Source organism: Perca flavescens, chromosome 6, assembly GCF_004354835.1.
Source record: "Perca flavescens isolate YP-PL-M2 chromosome 6, PFLA_1.0, whole genome shotgun sequence".
Taxonomy (NCBI): Eukaryota; Metazoa; Chordata; class Actinopteri; order Perciformes; family Percidae; genus Perca; species Perca flavescens.
Genome location: NC_041336.1, coordinates 1,974,598 through 1,993,656, shown reverse-complemented (window position 1 = coordinate 1,993,656; position 19,059 = coordinate 1,974,598). Strand labels below are relative to the sequence as shown.

Here is a 19,059-nt window from a genome sequence, read left to right as displayed (position 1 = left end):
GTTATTACCTGATGAATCTGACTAATCTATTACCTGATGAATCAGAGTAATATGTTACTACCTGATGAACCAGAGTAATCTGTTATTACCTGATGAATCTGAGTAATCTATTACTACCTGATGAATCAGAGTAATCTGTTACTACCTGATGAATCAGAGTAATCTATTACTACCTGATGAACCAGAGTAATCTGTTACTACCTGATGAATCAGAGTAATCTGTTACTACCTGATGAATCAGACTAACTTGTGTCTCCTGTTGAATAAAACACACATGACAGTTTAACTTTGGGTCTATTTTTAATTCCGTCATGTTCACTCATTCATAAAGAAGATAAAACTACACGTCAATATAATAGTAATATCTGTATTTGTAAAGCACTGTGATGACCCCTCCTACTCTGTGTTTTATCCTGTTTTAAAGTAATATGTTATTTGGTTTATTATTTAGTTCCTGCTATTTAACCTGCTCCATCCTCACAGAAAGCGAGAGTTTGGTCACATTTCGGCTTTTATAACCTCGAGGGGAAGACAGAACTTGATAGGAATCATGCTATAGGCAGGCTTTGCAAAGCCAAAGTTAAGTATTTTGGAAACCCTGCCATGGTACGCCATCACCCAGAGATTAACATGGACCAACAACAACCTAAAGTACCTAACATGTCTTTCAATGCTCTAAACTCCACCCAACTCTCAACCTAAAGCTCTTTTTATTCAACACATTTATTTTAAACTTGAATTAAATGTATAAAGCTGGCCAAAGCTTGGCATTTTGGCCGTTTTTAGTTGCAAAAGTTTTTATTTTTGTATGAAGACATATAAAGTAATATAAGACTACATTTACAGTTTTTTGTATGAAGACATATAAAGTAATATAAGACTACATTTACAGTTTTTTCCAAATGCTTCAAAACTATGTCTTCTTTTTTCAAAACTCTACACACAATTCCCAAAATTGCACACACAAAATGCAAAATGCCTCACATCTCCTTCAAAATGAAACACTGCATTCAAAATACCATAAACACATCTCAAAATGAAGCATTTGCATCAAATGGCAAACACTTTTTTCATAATAATTTTTTTTTGGATATACCATGTACACACTGTTGTTCTAAATCTAAAGCTCTTTTGTCTTTCATAGGCTTATAGCTACATTTACAATGTTCTAGAGGGGAAGTGATCTGCTGAGAGGGGTTAAAAAGTGCACCTGTAAAAAACAATCTAATGTTACAGTAAAACAGAAAATATTGATTGGGCAAAATATTACGTTTGTAAGAATAGCACAGTGTTGTAAACAAGAAAACAAAACTGCAAACATATGTAAACCAAAGGTATAATTTTTTTTGTCGTGTGTGTGTGTGTGTGTGTGTGTGTGTGTGTGTGTGTGTGTGTGTGTGTGTGTGTGTGTGTGCAGCTGTGCATCCCTGTGTGTGTAACAAGACCAGGTTTATGTTGGTCAATGGCGCGATCACTTCCCGCTGCCTTAAGATAGCAATACTCCCAGAATGCACCTGAACTAGGGCTGTAGGAACGAATGCCAAAATTCGAATATAATTTGAATAGTAAAAAAATCAATACTTTTCGAATGTGACTTTTTTTTATTAATATGTTGGCTAACATTTAACCTCAAGTCTTAATGCCTAATTCAGATTTTTTGCTGAGATCTGATTTGTTGTTTGTCTGATCACATGACCTTTTAAAATGTGGCCTACATCAGATTCCAGTGTGAACTGTTTGCGGTTTTGAACTGACCTGCACTATCAGACCAATAACAATGACTTCAGACGCAGCACGCTGCTGCACTAAAGGTAGGAAGGTTATGGAGGAAGGTAGCATTTTTGGCTTTTATTTCTAAATGTTTGTGCTGAGGAGGAGAAGAATGAAGAGAAAGAGAGACAAATTGGCTATTTTGGCCTTTGTGGGGTTATGGCTGCAAATTCACTCCAGAGGTCTGTGTTACCGGACCACCGGTTTGCACGTCAGGACCACTACAGGCCTGCACCAGAAAAACGCTGGCTTCCGACATCGCCTTACTACGTGAGCCGATCCCCACCCTGACGAAGCGAAGCGGTTGGCAGGTTGACAGCTGCACCGGCAACCGGGTCCCGCCCCTCCCCGCTGAGAGAGAGGGAGGGGGCAGCGAGGGTTATTGAGGTAAAAGTCGCATCAAATCCGCATTGGTTGTTCACACTGCGGCCGCATTGAAAAAAATCTGATCTGGGTCGGATTCAGGACCACATATGGAAGTGGCCTGAATCTGATTTGAAAAAATCTGATCTGGGCAAGATTTGAGTGTTCACACTACTTCTGAAGAAGTCTGACCTGGATTTGGGCTACTTTTGCCTGCAGTCTGAACGTAGCCAGAATCAATCGACATTTATTTATATAGCACTTTACAGTAACCAACAGGTCTCCAAAGTCCTTCATATCAGAAATTTCAGGGGTAACTTGTTCCAGCGATGTGACAGTTACAGAGGCTTCGTATCACTTTTTCATCAAAAGCCAACTCCCTTCATGCCTTCCCCTCGATAACCCCCGAATCTACTATGCCCTCTTCTGCCGTACAGCAACACCAGTTACTGTCAGAGCGGATGTTTTGGTCTATATTAAAAGGAGTTATTTCAGATACTTCCCTGTTTGTTAGTTTATTAGAGAGACACACACGCCCGTATTAAAGGGCCCTCGCCCGGGTCAGGGAAACCGGACGCAAGGCAAGATGCTTTGATTACCACCCTAGATGTCCCCAACAAGTACTCACGGTTTTAAGGCCGCTCCTCTCAGGATCACCGAAGGTCCCTTCCTTCCAAAGGACACCCGCTAGCCTGCTGTGTGCTCGGGGGCTCTGACCGCTCTCCACTGAGAGATAACAGGAGGTTTGACTGTCAAAATCGGTCCCCGCTGGGCCGCAACTCAGGCACAGGCGGTATGATGCAATATATACAAGCCAGAAGGCACGTAGACAAAAGTCAGAAGGCACATATTGGAATATACTAATGCAAATATGAGCCAAAAGTCACGTAGACAAAAGGCAGAAGGCACAAACAGGAAGCTTCACCATCTCTATATGTTAGACAGGCTACACGATAAGTGACCCTTGCATGAACTTCCCCTTTTTCTGCAGCATTGTCTTACACTCTTTCATTTGAAAGCACACAATCAAAACCATGATCCATTTATAGTACAATGCATAGCAATACTTTTTATAGTTTATTAGTTTGTATCTGTTTTTGGGTTAATACACTTCTAAGCAGTAATATAATTTTAGCTGTTTTGGGGTTTTCAACTGAACCCTTGTTCAAGACTGCAGCATGGCTGTGTTTTAGCAGTAGAACAGGTGAGTTATTACCTGCAGCATGGCTGTTTTAGCAGTAGAACAGGTGAGTTATTACCTGTAGCGTGGCTGTGTTTTAGCAGTAGAACAGGTGAGTTATTACCTGCAGCGTGGCTATGTTTTAGCAATAGAAAAGGTGAGTTATTACCTGCAGCGTGGCTGTGTTTTAGTAGTAGAACAGGTGAGTTATTACCTGTAACGTGGCTGTGTTTTAGCAGTAGAAAAGGTGAGTTATTACCTGCAGCGTGGCTGTGTTTTAACAGTAGAACAGGTGAGTTATTACCTGCAGCGTGGCTGTGTTTTAGTAGTAGAAAAGGTGAGTTATTACCTGCAGCGTGGCTGTGTTTTAGCAGTAGAACAGGTGAGTTATTACCTGCAGCGTGGCTGTGTTTTAGTAGTAGAACAGGTGAGTTATTACCTGTAACGTGGCTGTGTTTTAGCAGTAGAAAAGGTGAGTTATTACCTGCAGCGTGGCTGTGTTTTAGCAGTAGAACAGGTGAGTTATTACCTGCAGCGTGGCTGTGTTTTAGTAGTAGAAAAGGTGAGTTATTACCTGCAGCGTGGCTGTGTTTTAGCAGTAGAACAGGTGAGTTATTACCTGCAGCGTGGCTGTGTTTTAGTAGTAGAACAGGTGAGTTATTACCTGTAACGTGGCTGTGTTTTAGCAGTAGAAAAGGTGAGTTATTACCTGCAGCGTGGCTGTGTTTTAGCAGTAGAACAGGTGAGTTATTACCTGCAGCGTGGCTGTGTTTTAGTAGTAGAACAGGTGAGTTATTACCTGTAACGTGGCTGTGTTTTAGCAGTAGAACAGGTGAGTTATTACCTATAGCGTGGCTGTGTTTTAGCAGTAGAACAGGTGAGTTATTACCTGCAGCGTGGCTATGTTTTAGCAGGAGAACAGGTGAGTTATTACCTGCAGCGTGGCTGTGTTTTAGTAGTAGAAAAGGTGAGTTATTACCTGCAGCGTGGCTGTGTTTTAGCAGTAGAACAGGTGAGTTATTACCTGCAGAATGGCTGTGTTTTAGTAGTAGAACAGGTGAGTTATTACCTGTAACGTGGCTGTGTTTTAGCAGTAGAAAAGGTGAGTTATTACCTGCAGCGTGGCTGTGTTTTAGCAGTAGAACAGGTGAGTTATTACCTGCAGCGTGGCTGTGTTTTAGTAGTAGAAAAGGTGAGTTATTACCTGCAGCGTGGCTGTGTTTTAGCAGTAGAACAGGTGAGTTATTACCTGCAGCGTGGCTGTGTTTTAGTAGTAGAACAGGTGAGTTATTACCTGTAACGTGGCTGTGTTTTAGCAGTAGAAAAGGTGAGTTATTACCTGCAGCGTGGCTGTGTTTTAGCAGTAGAACAGGTGAGTTATTACCTGCAGCGTGGCTGTGTTTTAGTAGTAGAAAAGGTGAGTTATTACCTGCAGCATGGCTGTGTTTTAGCAGTAGAACAGGTGAGTTATTACCTGCAGCGTGGCTGTGTTTTAGTAGTAGAACAGGTGAGTTATTACCTGTAACGTGGCTGTGTTTTAGCAGTAGAAAAGGTGAGTTATTACCTGCAGCGTGGCTGTGTTTTAGCAGTAGAACAGGTGAGTTATTACCTGCAGCGTGGCTGTGTTTTAGTAGTAGAACAGGTGAGTTATTACCTGTAACGTGGCTGTGTTTTAGCAGTAGAACAGGTGAGTTATTACCTATAGCGTGGCTGTGTTTTAGCAGTAGAACAGGTGAGTTATTACCTGCAGCGTGGTTGTGTTTTAGTAGTAGAACAGGTGAGTTATTACCTGTAACGTGGCTGTGTTTTAGCAGTAGAACAGGTGAGTTATTACCTATAGCGTGGCTGTGTTTTAGCAGTAGAACAGGTGAGTTATTACCTATAGCGTGGCTGTGTTTTAGCAGTAGAACAGGTGAGTTATTACCTGCAGCGTGGCTGTGTTTTAGCAGTAGAACAGGTGAGTTATTACCTGCAGCGTGGCTGTATTTTAGCAGTAGAACAGGTGAGTTATTACCTGCAGCGTGGCTGTGTTTTAGCAGTAGAACAGGTGAGTTATTACCTGCAGCGTGGCTGTGTTTTAGCAGTAGAACAGGTGAGTTATTACCTGCAGCGTAGCTATGTTTTAGCAGTAGAAAAGGTGAGTTATTACCTGCAGCGTGGCTGTGTTTTAGCAGTAGAACAGGTGAGTTATTACCTGCAGCGTGGCTGTGTTTTAGCAGTAGAACAGGTGAGTAATTACCTGCAGCGTGGCTGTGTTTTAGTAGTAGAACAGGTGAGTTATTACCTGTAACGTGGCTGTGTTTTAGCAGTAGAAAAGGTGAGTTATTACCTGCAGCGTGGCTGTGTTTTAGCAGTAGAACAGGTGAGTTATTACCTGCAGCGTGGCTGTGTTTTAGTAGTAGAACAGGTGAGTTATTACCTGTAACGTGGCTGTGTTTTAGCAGTAGAACAGGTGAGTTATTACTTATAGCGTGGCTGTGTTTTAGCAGTAGAACAGGTGAGTTATTACCTATAGCGTGGCTGTGTTTTAGCAGTAGAACAGGTGAGTTATTACTTATAGCGTGGCTGTGTTTTAGCAGTAGAACAGGTGAGTTATTACCTGTAACGTGGCTGTGTTTTAGCAGTAGAACAGGTGAGTTATTACCTGCAGCGTGGCTGTGTTTTAGCAGTAGAATAGGTGAGTTATTACCTGCAGCGTGGCTGTGTTTTAGCAGTAGAACAGGTGAGTTATTACCTGCAGCGTGGCTGTGTTTTAGCAGTAGAACAGGTGAGTTATTACCTGCAGCGTGGCTGTGTTTTAGCAGTAGAACAGGTGAGTTATTACCTGCAGCGTGGCTGTGTTTTAGCAGTAGAACAGGTGAGTTATTACCTGCAGCGTGGCTGTGTTTTAGCAGTAGAACAGGTGAGTTATTACCTATAGCGTGGCTGTGTTTTAGCAGTAGAACAGGTGAGTGATTACCTGCAGCGTGGCTGTGTTTTAGCAGTAGAACAGGTGAGTTATTACCTGTAACGTGGCTGTGTTTTAGCAGTAGAACAGGTGAGTTATTACCTATAGCGTGGCTGTGTTTTAGCAGTAGAACAGGTGAGTTATTACCTGCAGCGTGGCTGTGTTTTAGCAGTAGAACAGGTGAGTTATTACCTGTAGCGTGGCTGTGTTTTAGCAGTAGAACAGGTGAGTTATTACCTGCAGCGTGGCTGTGTTTTAGCAGTAGAACAGGTGAGTTATTACCTGCAGCGTGGCTGTGTTTTAGCAGTAGAACATGTGAGTTATTACCTGCAGCGTGGCTGTGTTTTAGCAGTAGAACAGGTGAGTTATTACCTGCAGCGTGGCTGTGTTTTAGCAGTAGAACAGGTGAGTTATTACCTGCAGCGTGGCTGTGTTTTAGTAGTAGAACAGGTGAGTTATTACCTGCAGCGTGGCTGTGTTTTAGCAGTAGAACAGGTGAGTTATTACCTGCAGCGTAGCTGTGTTTTAGCAGTAGAACAGGTGAGTTATTACCTATAGCGTGGCTGTGTTTTAGCAGTAGAACAGGTGAGTGATTACCTGCAGCGTGGCTGTGTTTTAGCAGTAGAACAGGTGAGTTATTACCTGTAACGTGGCTGTGTTTTAGCAGTAGAACAGGTGAGTTATTACCTATAGCGTGGCTGTGTTTTAGCAGTAGAACAGGTGAGTTATTACCTGCAGCGTGGCTGTGTTTTAGCAGTAGAACAGGTGAGTTATTACCTGTAGCGTGGCTGTGTTTTAGCAGTAGAACAGGTGAGTTATTACCTGCAGCGTGGCTGTGTTTTAGCAGTAGAACAGGTGAGTTATTACCTATAGCGTGGCTGTGTTTTAGTAGTAGAACAGGTGAGTTATTACCTGTAACGTGGCTGTGTTTTAGCAGTAGAACAGGTGAGTTATTACCTATAGCGTGGCTGTGTTTTAGCAGTAGAACAGGTGAGTGATTACCTGCAGCGTGGCTGTGTTTTAGCAGTAGAACAGGTGAGTTATTACCTGTAACGTGGCTGTGTTTTAGCAGTAGAACAGGTGAGTTATTACCTATAGCGTGGCTGTGTTTTAGCAGTAGAACAGGTGAGTTATTACCTGCAGCGTGGCTGTGTTTTAGCAGTAGAACAGGTGAGTTATTACCTGTAGCGTGGCTGTGTTTTAGCAGTAGAACAGGTGAGTGATTACCTGCAGCGTGGCTGTGTTTTAGCAGTAGAACAGGTGAGTTATTACCTGCAGCGTGGCTGTGTTTTAGCAGTAGAACAGGTGAGTTATTACCTGCAGCGTGGCTGTGTTTTAGCAGTAGAACAGGTGAGTTCTTACCCGCATCGTGGCTGTGTTTTAGCAGTAGAACAGGTGAGTTCTTACCTGCAGCGTGGCTGTGTTTTAGCAGTAGAACAGGTGAGTTATTACCTGTAACGTGGCTGTGTTTTAGCAGTAGAACAGGTGAGTTATTACCTGCAGCGTGGCTGTGTTTTAGCAGTAGAACAGGTGAGTTATTACCTGCAGTGTGGCTGTGTTTTAGCAGTAGAACAGGTGAGTTATTACCTGCAGTGTGGCTGTGTTTTAGCAGTAGAACAGGTGAGTGATTACCTGCAGCGTGGCTGTGTTTTAGCAGTAGAACAGGTGAGTTATTACCTGCAGCGTGGCTGTGTTTTAGCAGTAGAACAGGTGAGTTTTTACCTGCAGCGTGGCTGTGTTTTAGCAGTAGAACAGGTGAGTTATTACCTGCAGCGTGGCTGTGTTTTAGCAGTAGAACAGGTGAGTTATTACCTGCAGCGAGGCTGTGTTTTAGCAGTAGAACAGGTGAGTTATTACCTGCAACGTGGCTGTGTTTTAGCAGTAGAACAGGTGAGTCATTACCTGCAGCGTGGCTGTGTTTTAGCAGTAGAACAGGTGAGTTATTACCTGCAGCGTGGCTGTGTTTTAGCAGTAGAACAGGTGAGTTATTACCTGCAGAGAGGCTGTGTTTTAGCAGTAGAACAGGTGAGTTATTACCTTTGATAATGTTTAAAAGTAGCTGTGTATTAATATAAGAGTGTTATAAATTTGTCTTATCTAAACATACTGTGGTCTGTTGGCTTGGAGAGGACCATACTCCTGCCTGAAGTTGAGGTATGCTACCTGCAGCGAGAACGGGTTAAGGCAGCAGGCATCAAAGCCGAGATGGAGCATCAGGCAGGTAATGTCCGTGGCCGTGACTAAACCCTCAACTAGTGCCCAGTAGGCATCCACCTCTCGACAACACATGCTGTCCACCGCCGACGCCATAGCCTCACAATGTCCACACAAGCACCTAGCCAACAAAACGATTATCAGCCATCAGAGAAACCCTTGCCTCTCTTCCTAATCTGCCCCTTCCTCCCTCCCTCTTGCAGTCTAAACCGCGTACTGGATTTTTATAGACATTGTGAGATGATGACTGTTGCTATTGTAGGTTAGGTATTGACATTATTTATGTATATTGTTATAGCATGGTCATTATTCACTGTAGCTACGCCAATGTAGCTAGTGCTAACCCGCTTGGATGGACTGCACAGTCCCTGTCTTACATTAAGACAATCTACATGTATGTTTAATCAAGAACATGGTTGAAAGTATGTTTACTAAAGCGGATTTATTGTATAACACATAACACAAATTTCTTAAATAAATTTATGTTTGAAAGTTCTCTCACAATACAATCATCGTTACGTAACGGTATCCTTGCTGAAATCCTTGACCTTTCCTAGTGGGTATACTCCATATACCTGCGTATCACGTAGACTACACCACTGCCTGTGGGCCATCATAGGCATGCTCGCCGACGTTGGGGAGCTCGGGTTCTTCATCCACGTCCATTATAAGTTGAGCTTGAACTTGACCAGTCTCCCTCGCTTTACATCAGTTCCGGTCGATGATTTATAAATGTGGAAGTTATTTTATCACAGTTTTATCTTAAAATATTGTTTATGGCATATTTATATATTTCTCCAGTTTGGAAAATCTAGTTGTTTATCATTAATATACACTATGCTATATAGGGTGTCCAACCTGCATGTTGCTCTTTAATCTGGAAATGCTATATTCAGAAAAAGGTTTTATTCTCAATATCCAACCAGAATATGCTGTCAACACATTCAGAGTAATAGGGAAATATAAAGTGCATGTAAACGTATTCAGTGTAGCTGCTGACTCAACAACACAGCATGAGTCTGCTATCATCCTAACTTCTCTTCTGGTTAACCGTGTACGTGTCTGGATATTATCCTAACTTCTCTTCTGATTAAATGTGTACGTGTCTGATATTTCCTAACTTCTCTTCTGATTAAATGTGTACGTGTCTGGATATTATCCTAACTTCTCTTCTGATTAAATGTGTACGTGTCTGAACCTTTGACCTGTAACCATAGAAACTGTTTATTCTAATGTATCTGATCTGTGGGGGTGTAACGCCTGAACCTGTAGCCGAATGTCTACCATATATGGAGATGATATTCAGCTGTTTGTTTCAGAGACAACCCCTCTCTGTCGGAGGATATAAGACTGAGAACTTATTTCATTTCTCTGTCTGAACATTTTTCAGATTCTTCATCGTGTCAGAGATCTGCTCTTCTTCATCTTCAGACTTTTCAGACCTGCAGTTTAGATTTTATATTTCTACATTTTTGGATCTTCATACCTGAAACTTTCTCCACCAACTCTTCGGTAAGACAAACTCTGACTCTCCAACTTTTATTATTTGATGTTTTTTTGACGATTATTTTGTTGTTTTTTTCCAAGTTTTTGACAGATTTTCTAATTTTTTTTTAATTTTAGTTTGTTTTTGGACAATTGTTTTGACATTTTGTTTTGTTTTCAACATTTTTTTTCCCTCCAACATTTTAGTCACTTTTTACTGTTTTGGGCACTTTTTTATTTTGTTTTTTTAGACAGTTCTTTTGTTGTTATGCTTACAAACACGAACAAAAATACGATTTACAGTCATTTTTTTGAAATTTTTGGTCCTTCTTTCGATTGTTTTCTAAAGAATCTTGAAGTTAAATGTGATGTAATGTAGTTAAATATGATGTAATGTATGTGATAAGTGTGACGTAATCATGTGATATTCCAGGTATCTCTCCTGCTGCTGTCTCTTGAACTCAACTCTCTCCTGTTTTTCAGGTGAATATACATTATATTATTATTCTCACTTTAACAGATTTAAACTTCTCTGATTGGTTTAGATTCTGTTTCAGCTGCAGACGAAAACATAAAAGGTTAGTTTTTATTTTCAGTTTAATGGTCTCAAACATTTCATTATGGAAAGGATCCCTACAGAGATAGACCTTTTGGTTAAAGAGTAAGATCCTTTTAGTTTAACATGAAACAGCCCCGAAATCACCATCACCAAACTACACCAGACTCCATGTAAATAATCAGGATTTTTATCATCGTAAAACACACTTCATTCAAAGTGGACAGAAAGTAAATAAAACTACCAAAAGCTGTCTTGGTTCATATTTCCACTGTTCCAACAAGGTTAGGGGTATTCAAACTTTTATTATTTTATCTCCTTTTTCAACTTTTTTTTCGATGATTGTTTTGTTGTTTTTTTTCAAAAATTATTGTCACTTTTTTTAAACATTTTGGTCGCATTTTCAATTTTATTTTCAATTTTATTTTCAATTTTATTTTCAATTTTATTTTCAATTTTATTTTCAATTTTATTGTTGTTGGTTTTTGGAAAAAAAATGTGACAATTTTGTTTTCTCCAACATTTTGTCATTATTTAACGGTTTGGGCACTTTTTTTTCAACATTTTTGTTGTTCGTTTTCATTTTTTGGAGAACTAAAAAACATTGAAATTAGGGTTACAAAAGGTGAAACATTTTCAGAAAAAGCAACAACAAATTCGGAAATAAAACTCCAGAAGGTGACAGAAACATTGAAATAATTTCTCAAAAAACATTTTTTTTCAAAAAGGATCCGGGGGTTTATATGATAATATAAAGAGATGGTAGACATGTCAGAGTAAAGTCTCTAACAGCTTCTATATGATAATATAAAGAGATGGTAGATATGTCAGAGTAAAGTCTCTAACAGCTTTTATATGATACTAGAAATTGCATGTCCTGCAGAAAATGTGCGTGAATGCTAAATAGCTAAATTGCTAAAGCTAAACTGGACTCATAGTTTAAATCCGTAAGAAGTTGAAGTAGGGAGAATAGTTGGAAAATTATGAATGGTTTTACTTAACTTGAATTTCATTGACTAATAACACCACTAATGTAAAAAAGTTGTGGAATACACACACACGCACATACACACAGTCACACAATCAAAATGAGGCAATGACAGTGGTGCTTCTAGAGGTGTCTCTGTTTGTATTTCGGCTGTGGCCACAGCCATCTCGTTGCTTAGGTTTGCTGCTGTCTGTTTTGCTCACCTCACCTGTCCATTGTAGGCCCCTCTTTGTCTGTGATCCCACCCTATCCACCCCTCACCTTTGGAAGCTATATAGGACACTGGGACAAAGGCAGCAGACCTCAACCCAACTCAGCTCACAGAGAGGGACATTACCATCCAAGGAGGGCTATATCCACTTACAAGGTGAGGATGACATCCACGGCATATCGACTGGTCCGTCAGCAGAACAGGGAACAAGGCATTGGCACAAACCACAAAATGGTGAAGTTCTCCCAGCAGGATTATAAGACTCTGCGCAAGCAGTGTTTGAAGAGTGGACGCCTGTTTGAGGACAACCGCTTTCCAGCTGAGCCCACATCACTGGGCTACGATGAGCTGGGACCAGACTCAGAAGAAACCAAGGGGGTTGTTTGGAAAAGGCCAAAGGTAGGAAGCAAAAACACACAGCAATGAAAACTAACCAAACATAAGAGGAAGACTGTTTTTTAAATGATCCTATGGTTGGTGAGCTTGTTACTGACTTGACATTAATTATTGTATTTCTGTCATTTACTGAATTGAGAATATTTAATCTTTTAAACTAAGACTTTAGAAAGCAGAAGTAAGACAATATATGTAAACAAGAGTAGCTGTACCTCATTACTTTCTGCATCGCGATCAGAACAATTGAAAACCACAGAAGTTTAAACTTAAGCCTCATACTGTATTACTATTCACCATAGTAATAAACTCTGGGAGATAAACTCTCTTTATCTAAACGTGTTGAATCATGTGTTTGTGAATTATTTTCATAGGGGTATTCTGTACTTTCAACGCAGTCATCCGATCTAAATCATTGAACTGTATTTCCTCCTATTGTCTCAGTAGTGTGATACCGGACAATCCAATGAAAGATTTCTCAAAACTGCTCTCAAATCTTCAACTGTTTGTGATTGTTTGGTTCTCTATATAGGAGCTGTGCTCAAACCCAAAGTTCATTGATGATGGAGCCACAAGGACGGACATTTGCCAAGGAGAGCTGGGTAAGTGAGGGGAAAGAATGGAGGGATGGATGGATGGATGGATGGGGGGTTTTGGATTTCCGCTTTTTGCAAATGCCACATATTGTGAATGCCACATATTCCTCAATCTCAGAACATGTCTCTGATTTTACTGTGTAGGTGACTGCTGGCTTCTGGCTGCAATAGCCAGTCTGACTCTAGACCAGGACATCCTGCCTCGCGTGGTGCCCCAGGAACAGAGTTTTACTGAAGGTTACGCCGGGATATTTCACTTCCAGGTCAGACAAATGCCCTTCTTATCTGACTTAACCATAACCGTAAAATGATGGCTCATGGTAATAGGTTAAAAACAAAACAATGAAATAGTGTTTTTGGTACTAAGTTGCCTTATATTGCCATGCTGTGACATGCAGAGCACATAACATAACAAAACATAACAATATTCAAGGATCACACAATTGTCTTGCTCATGAGTAATAAAAGTATTTGACGTTGAGGTTACTGATGGGAATATTTTCTTCTCAGTTCTGGCAGTTTGGTGAGTGGGTGGATGTGGTGATCGATGACCGTTTACCAACAAGAGATGGAAAGCTGCTGTTCGTTCACTCAGCGGAGAGCTCAGAGTTTTGGAGTGCGCTGCTGGAGAAGGCCTACGCCAAGTATGGATCGTTCTTGTTTTGCTTCATCCAAACGTTAATCCAGTGAAAATGTACAATATATAGTTGGTAAATCTGGTCACATCACTCTGTGTCTGACAGGTTGTATGGCAGCTATGAGGCCCTGTCAGGAGGACACACTACTGAGGGTTTTGAGGATTTCACAGGAGGGATTGCAGAAGTTTACACCTTAGAAGAAGCTCCCCCGAATCTCTTCCAAATCATGCAGAAGGCCCTGAGCCTGGGTTCACTGCTTGGTTGCGCTATTAACGTAGGTCTTATTTTTATACTAATTTTCTTATTTTCATACAGATTTGCATGTTTACAACAAGCCAACACACCAACAGAAGTAAAGTACTCATGTCATCAGATAGAAGTGTTGTTCTTGGTGTTTTCAGAAGACCAGTGCTGATGAGGTAGAGACACGTACACCTCTCAAACTTGTCAAGGGACATGCATACTCAGTCACTGGTGCAGAGGAGGTATATGATTATCTAAACTGTCAACATTATGCTGTTTTCTTCAACTGCATGCAAATTACATTGCCTGCTGTTCTCTCCTAGGTTAATTTCCAAGGCAAGCCAGTTCAGCTGGTTCGCATCAGGAACCCATGGGGCGAGGTGGAATGGACTGGGCCTTGGAGTGATGGGTAAATTATTAAGCTCTAGATTCATTAACCATCAGCTACCCTTAGTTATTTCCAGAATTATCCTAAAAGCATGATTTTTTTTTTTAAATCACAATTAGGTCCAGTGAATGGAACCATATCAGCAAAGATGAGAAATCAAAGTTGAACCATGTGGCTGAAGATGGAGAATTCTGGTAAAACTATTGGCTTTAACCTTTATTTAAATGTAATATTTTACATATATTCACCATCACCAAATTAACTATTTAGGCTCAGACTAGGAAAAGTGATGGAGACAATGGGCCTCAGTCACCAATATCTTCCTAAGTTTTCTCTTAAATATGTTCTTAAGAAAGTTTCTAAGAGAAGTCTACGTCGGATTCATGATGTGTTCTTAAACAGCAGAATTGTTCGCACCTATGTTCTTAATATTGATGAATCCCACGTCTTCGTAACTGAAAGTGCGTGCCAATTGTTCCTAATTAGCAAGAAAATGCCCCAAAAATACCCATATAAGGACATGATACTTCCTGTGCACCTCCTGGGAAGCGGCAGAGTTGCGGTGGAGAAAGTAGTGAATCTCAAGTAAAAGTACAAATAATAAGAGACATATTTACTATAGTAAAAGTATAAGATGTCCACTACCACAAACAAGTCTTGGCTTGTAAAAGATGTTCCTATCCTAACCATAAGCATAAAACGGAAATATGTTGTTAGAATTGGAATTCTGGTTTTATTCATGGATGTATTTTAAGACGGTTTTATTTTCTATAACCATGCAAGTAAGCAAATAAAGTGTGTGAAGCAGCAGACATGGGAAATAAACATTTTCATTTTCACTTTTACCGGGGCTGTATTACCGAGGGTCAGCGGCGCTGCGCCGGGCTCTGCAGCACCAGAGCCGGCTTGGATCGGCGGTGCCCCATATATACAGTATCTACGGCAACCCATATATACAGTATCTATGGCAACCAAACTGGTGAGACAAACGTGTGACGGTCAGGAAGATGTTTTGGCGGGGGGGGAAACTGATCAGAAAATGTAACGGAACATTGTAGAAATGTAGTGGAGTAGAAAGTATAGATAATTGCTGCAAAATGTAACAAAGAAAAAGTCAAAAGTAGGCTATGCACTATTGAGTCTACTTAAGTAAAGTACAGATACATGAAATATTTACTTAAGTACAGTAACGAAGAATTTGTACTTTGTTACATTCTACCACTGCATTTTGGCCCTATAAATAGCGATAAATCACCAAATAACGCAGGATTTAATCAGTTTAATTGCTGATGTAAATTGCAGTTAGTGTTGTTTTGCATATTATGATTTTTTTTCAACAAATGATCAGAAATACATTACAGTACAATACTATCATTGTAAACAACTGTAGAATTAAATAAAATGCAGTAACCAATTATTTGGAGCAAACTGTCATCACTCAAATGTGCGTAAGAGTGCTTTTCAGTGTTTGTAGATTTAGTTATTAGTTAAGAACAAATCCAAATTAAGAAAACATTAGTGAATGTCAGAATCTTCGTAAAAAGTGCGTAAGAAAGGTTTAAGAACACATTTCGTCGTAAGAAGGGTTGGTGAATGAGGCCCATTGTTCTTTGTTGAGAAATGTGTTTTTCTCCTCAGGATATCCTATTCAGACTTTATCAATCAGTTCTCCAGGCTGCAGATCTGTAACTTGACCCCAGACACACTCCTGAGTGATAAAGTGGGCCACTGGAATCACTACCAGTATGAAGGTACGTGGAGGGTGGGCTCTACTGCAGGCGGTCGCCGAAAATGCAAAGGTAACGGAGAAACCATATGTATGTCTGAGCAAGAAGTTCTGTTACACTTCATATAAAGAATTCGGGCCCGTTCACAGTGTAAGCAGCATGCGCTGCGCTCGCCGCTAGGTTGTCTTATTCCCAATTATATTTGAAAGCCTTGTTCCGTTTGTGGATCCATGTGTGTTCGGTGTTTCCTTTTTTTCTTTTTATTCAGACACGTCACAGCGCACCATGGCCGCTCTTACGCGTGCCGCGGTCAAAGTTGAACCATGTTGAACTTTGACCGCGGCGTGCGCAAGAGCGCCCAGCCACAAAATGTCGCTTGCTCAGCGCAGCGGCAGACCAGTTCTTGCGCGCGCAAGCCATTGACAATAATGGGTTTCATAGCTCAGCGCTGCCGTTTGCGCGTGCAATGTGACTGGCCTTTCACACTTTTGTCTGTTCCAGACACATTCTCGTCCAACCCTCAGTTTGTGGTGCGCCTGGAGGATGTGGATGATGATCCCCTGGATGGGAAGGATGGATGTACCATTCTGGTTGGGCTCATGCAAAAGGATGTGCGACAGCAGAAGTGGCTCGGCCGCGACCCTGAGTTCATTGGCTTTGCCATTTATAAGGTACCTCAGAATAATTTGATGTTTCATTATCATGAAATCAGAGCTCTCTATTTGACTGATTTCTTTTTAAAATATTTATTGTGTCCGTTTCTTTTTTACAGGTCCCAGATCAGGTCTGTAGTTAAACTGTTTTATCCCTTACTTTCTCTGAAATTTGAAATGCAATATAGACAACACAAGTGTCACAAGTATTGCTTGATTACATTGTGATTTTATAGGTGGCTTTTTAATGTTTCATTTATAAAAGACTTTTTCTCCTGTTACTCTTCAGTACAAAGGCCAAAGCAATGTTCACCTGGGTCCAGATGTCCTGCTGCGACAGAGCCCTGTGGCTGAGAGCTCCTTCACCTACAAACGGGAAGTGTGCAAACGTTTTAATCTTCCTCCAGGAGAATATGCCATTGTTCCCTCGACCTATGAGCCTGACAAGGATGGCAGCTTCCTTCTCAGGGTGTTCTCTGAGAAACCGGCTGCAGCCAGGTATTGTGTTACGGTAACATAGAGACTGATTGATGTCTGCAGGCTAATGTAGACCTCAGAGCTTTGCTGTAATACAGCCATCTAGTGGACAAAGATCAGAGGCCAGCTACTTCTTTGGTCACAGAAAAGTCTTTAATTCACAGTCAAAACTTAATGTTATTGTTATTTTCTTGCACGCCAACAGAGTGTGTTCAAGATATGCATTTCTATTTTTTTCAGTCCACTGGAGGATGACATTGACATTCAAATAGAGGAGGTAAGAACATCCACAGAATGATATAGCTGCTCTTGCATTAGTTAGGCATTCTTTTCTTTCTTTCTTTGCTTTTTTTGATAACTCTGCAAACCCTTGGTGTTCTCTCAATGAGCTTCATGAGGTAGTCACCTGAAATGGTTTTACCTTCACAGGTGTGCTTTGTCAGGGTTCATTAGTGGAATTATTTCCCTTATTAATAAAAAAGCAAAGGGTGGCTACTTTGAAGAATCTAAAATATAAGACATGTTTTCAGTTATTTCACACTTTTTTGTTAAGTACATAATTCCATATGTGTTCATTCATAGTTTTGATGCCTTCAGTGAGAATCTACAATGTAAATAGTAAAAGGAAACGCATTGAATGAGAAAGTGTGTCCAAACGTTTGGCCTGTACTATATATATATATATATATATATATATATATATATATATATATATGTATGTGTGTGTGTGTGTGTGTGTGTGTGTTAATGTGTTGTGTTAAATTTAACAATATTTAAAAAATGAATCCAATTTGAAGAGCCAGTGCTTCTCCTATTTGACATGAGTAACATACTGTCTCCGTCTCACAGGAGGAGCTATCTTGTCACGTCTGCCTCCGCTCTTGTGTTTTCTGTTAGACCTTTTCCCTGTATTACCGACCATGTTTTCCTGCCTGTTGGACTTGTACCGTTGCCTGCATTGTTCTTGGAGCAATAAACCACTTACCTTTATCCTTGATTCCCGAGTCATGCATTTGGGTCCACCGTTGTATCCTGACTGTACAATCTGGCCACAATCCCTTACATAAGTAAAATATATTTACCAATATATTACTTGAAATATATTGCAATATATTACAATATATTATTTTCCATTACATTTTACAATATATTATATATTGAAAAAACATGGAATAATATATTGATGATACATATATTATATATTGCAATATATTGCAAAATATACAAATTATTGCCACTTTCATATATTCCAAAATATATGCTAATTTTATTTATAAATATCCACGATAATGTATTCCCATATATATGGGAAGACGTATTGGTAATATATGTAAAGATATAGTTTCACATCTTTGTTTAATATATGGTAGAATATATGTTAAATATATGGTTGAATACATTTTAAATATATGTAAAATTATATGAAAACATATATGTACAGATATGTGTTTAATATACGGTAGAATATATTTTAAATATATGTAAAATTACATGGAAAAATATATGTACAGATGTGTTTAATATAGGGTAGAATATATTCGAAATATATGTAAACTTATATGGAAACATATATGTACAGATATGTGTTTAATATATGGTAGAATATATTTTAAATATATGTACAGATGTGTTTAATATATGGTAGAATATATTTTAAATATATGTAAACTTATATGGAAACATATGTACAGATGTGTTCAATATATTGTAGAATATATTCTAAATATATGTGAACTTATATGGAAACATATATTACAGATATGTGTTTAATATATGGTAGAATATATTTTAAATATATGAGCAGACAGGTAGGCAGGAGAAGGTTTGAAGAAGGGGATTTATTAACAAAAACACAGCAGCACTAAGGCTGGTAAAACAAAACCAAGATAAGGGATTAAGCCGGGATTTCCTGGTTATCCTGGATGAATTTAGCCTTGACTCGGTTTCACGAAAGCAGAGGCACATTGATCACCATGGAGATTTATTCTGTGCAGCTAGCCTGGTCCTGACCAGGCTAACAGCCAGGATTTATTTAATCCTGGAACCTTTTCTGTTCACCCAGCAGTGGTTTAACCTTTTGTTATCAGCCTGGATTAAAATACAACAGGTGCATATTGCTGTTCATTTAAGTACTGTTATTATTTAAAGTTGTGACCATTATTTTTTTTTATAATTATAAATTTGTCATTGTTACTGTTATATTGCTGTATGAAGACTGCTGTTCATATTG

At 39.8% G+C, this 19,059-nt stretch overlaps 1 protein-coding gene across 1 annotated transcript; it reads left to right on the top strand.

The window, feature by feature from the left end:
• Positions 1-11,876: 11,876 nt before the first annotated feature.
• On the top strand, positions 11,877-17,746 carry LOC114557817 (calpain-2 catalytic subunit). The gene is made up of 14 exons (XM_028581486.1): positions 11,877-12,113; positions 12,640-12,709; positions 12,848-12,966; positions 13,214-13,347; positions 13,447-13,615; positions 13,743-13,826; positions 13,908-13,993; positions 14,092-14,166; positions 15,611-15,771; positions 16,201-16,370; positions 16,472-16,483; positions 16,642-16,850; positions 17,070-17,106; positions 17,679-17,746. The coding sequence occupies exons 1-14, from the start codon at positions 11,877-11,879 to the stop codon at positions 17,724-17,726; spliced, it is 1,611 nt and encodes a 536-aa protein (XP_028437287.1). The 3' UTR covers positions 17,727-17,746.
• The last annotated feature ends 1,313 nt before the right edge of the window (positions 17,747-19,059 follow it).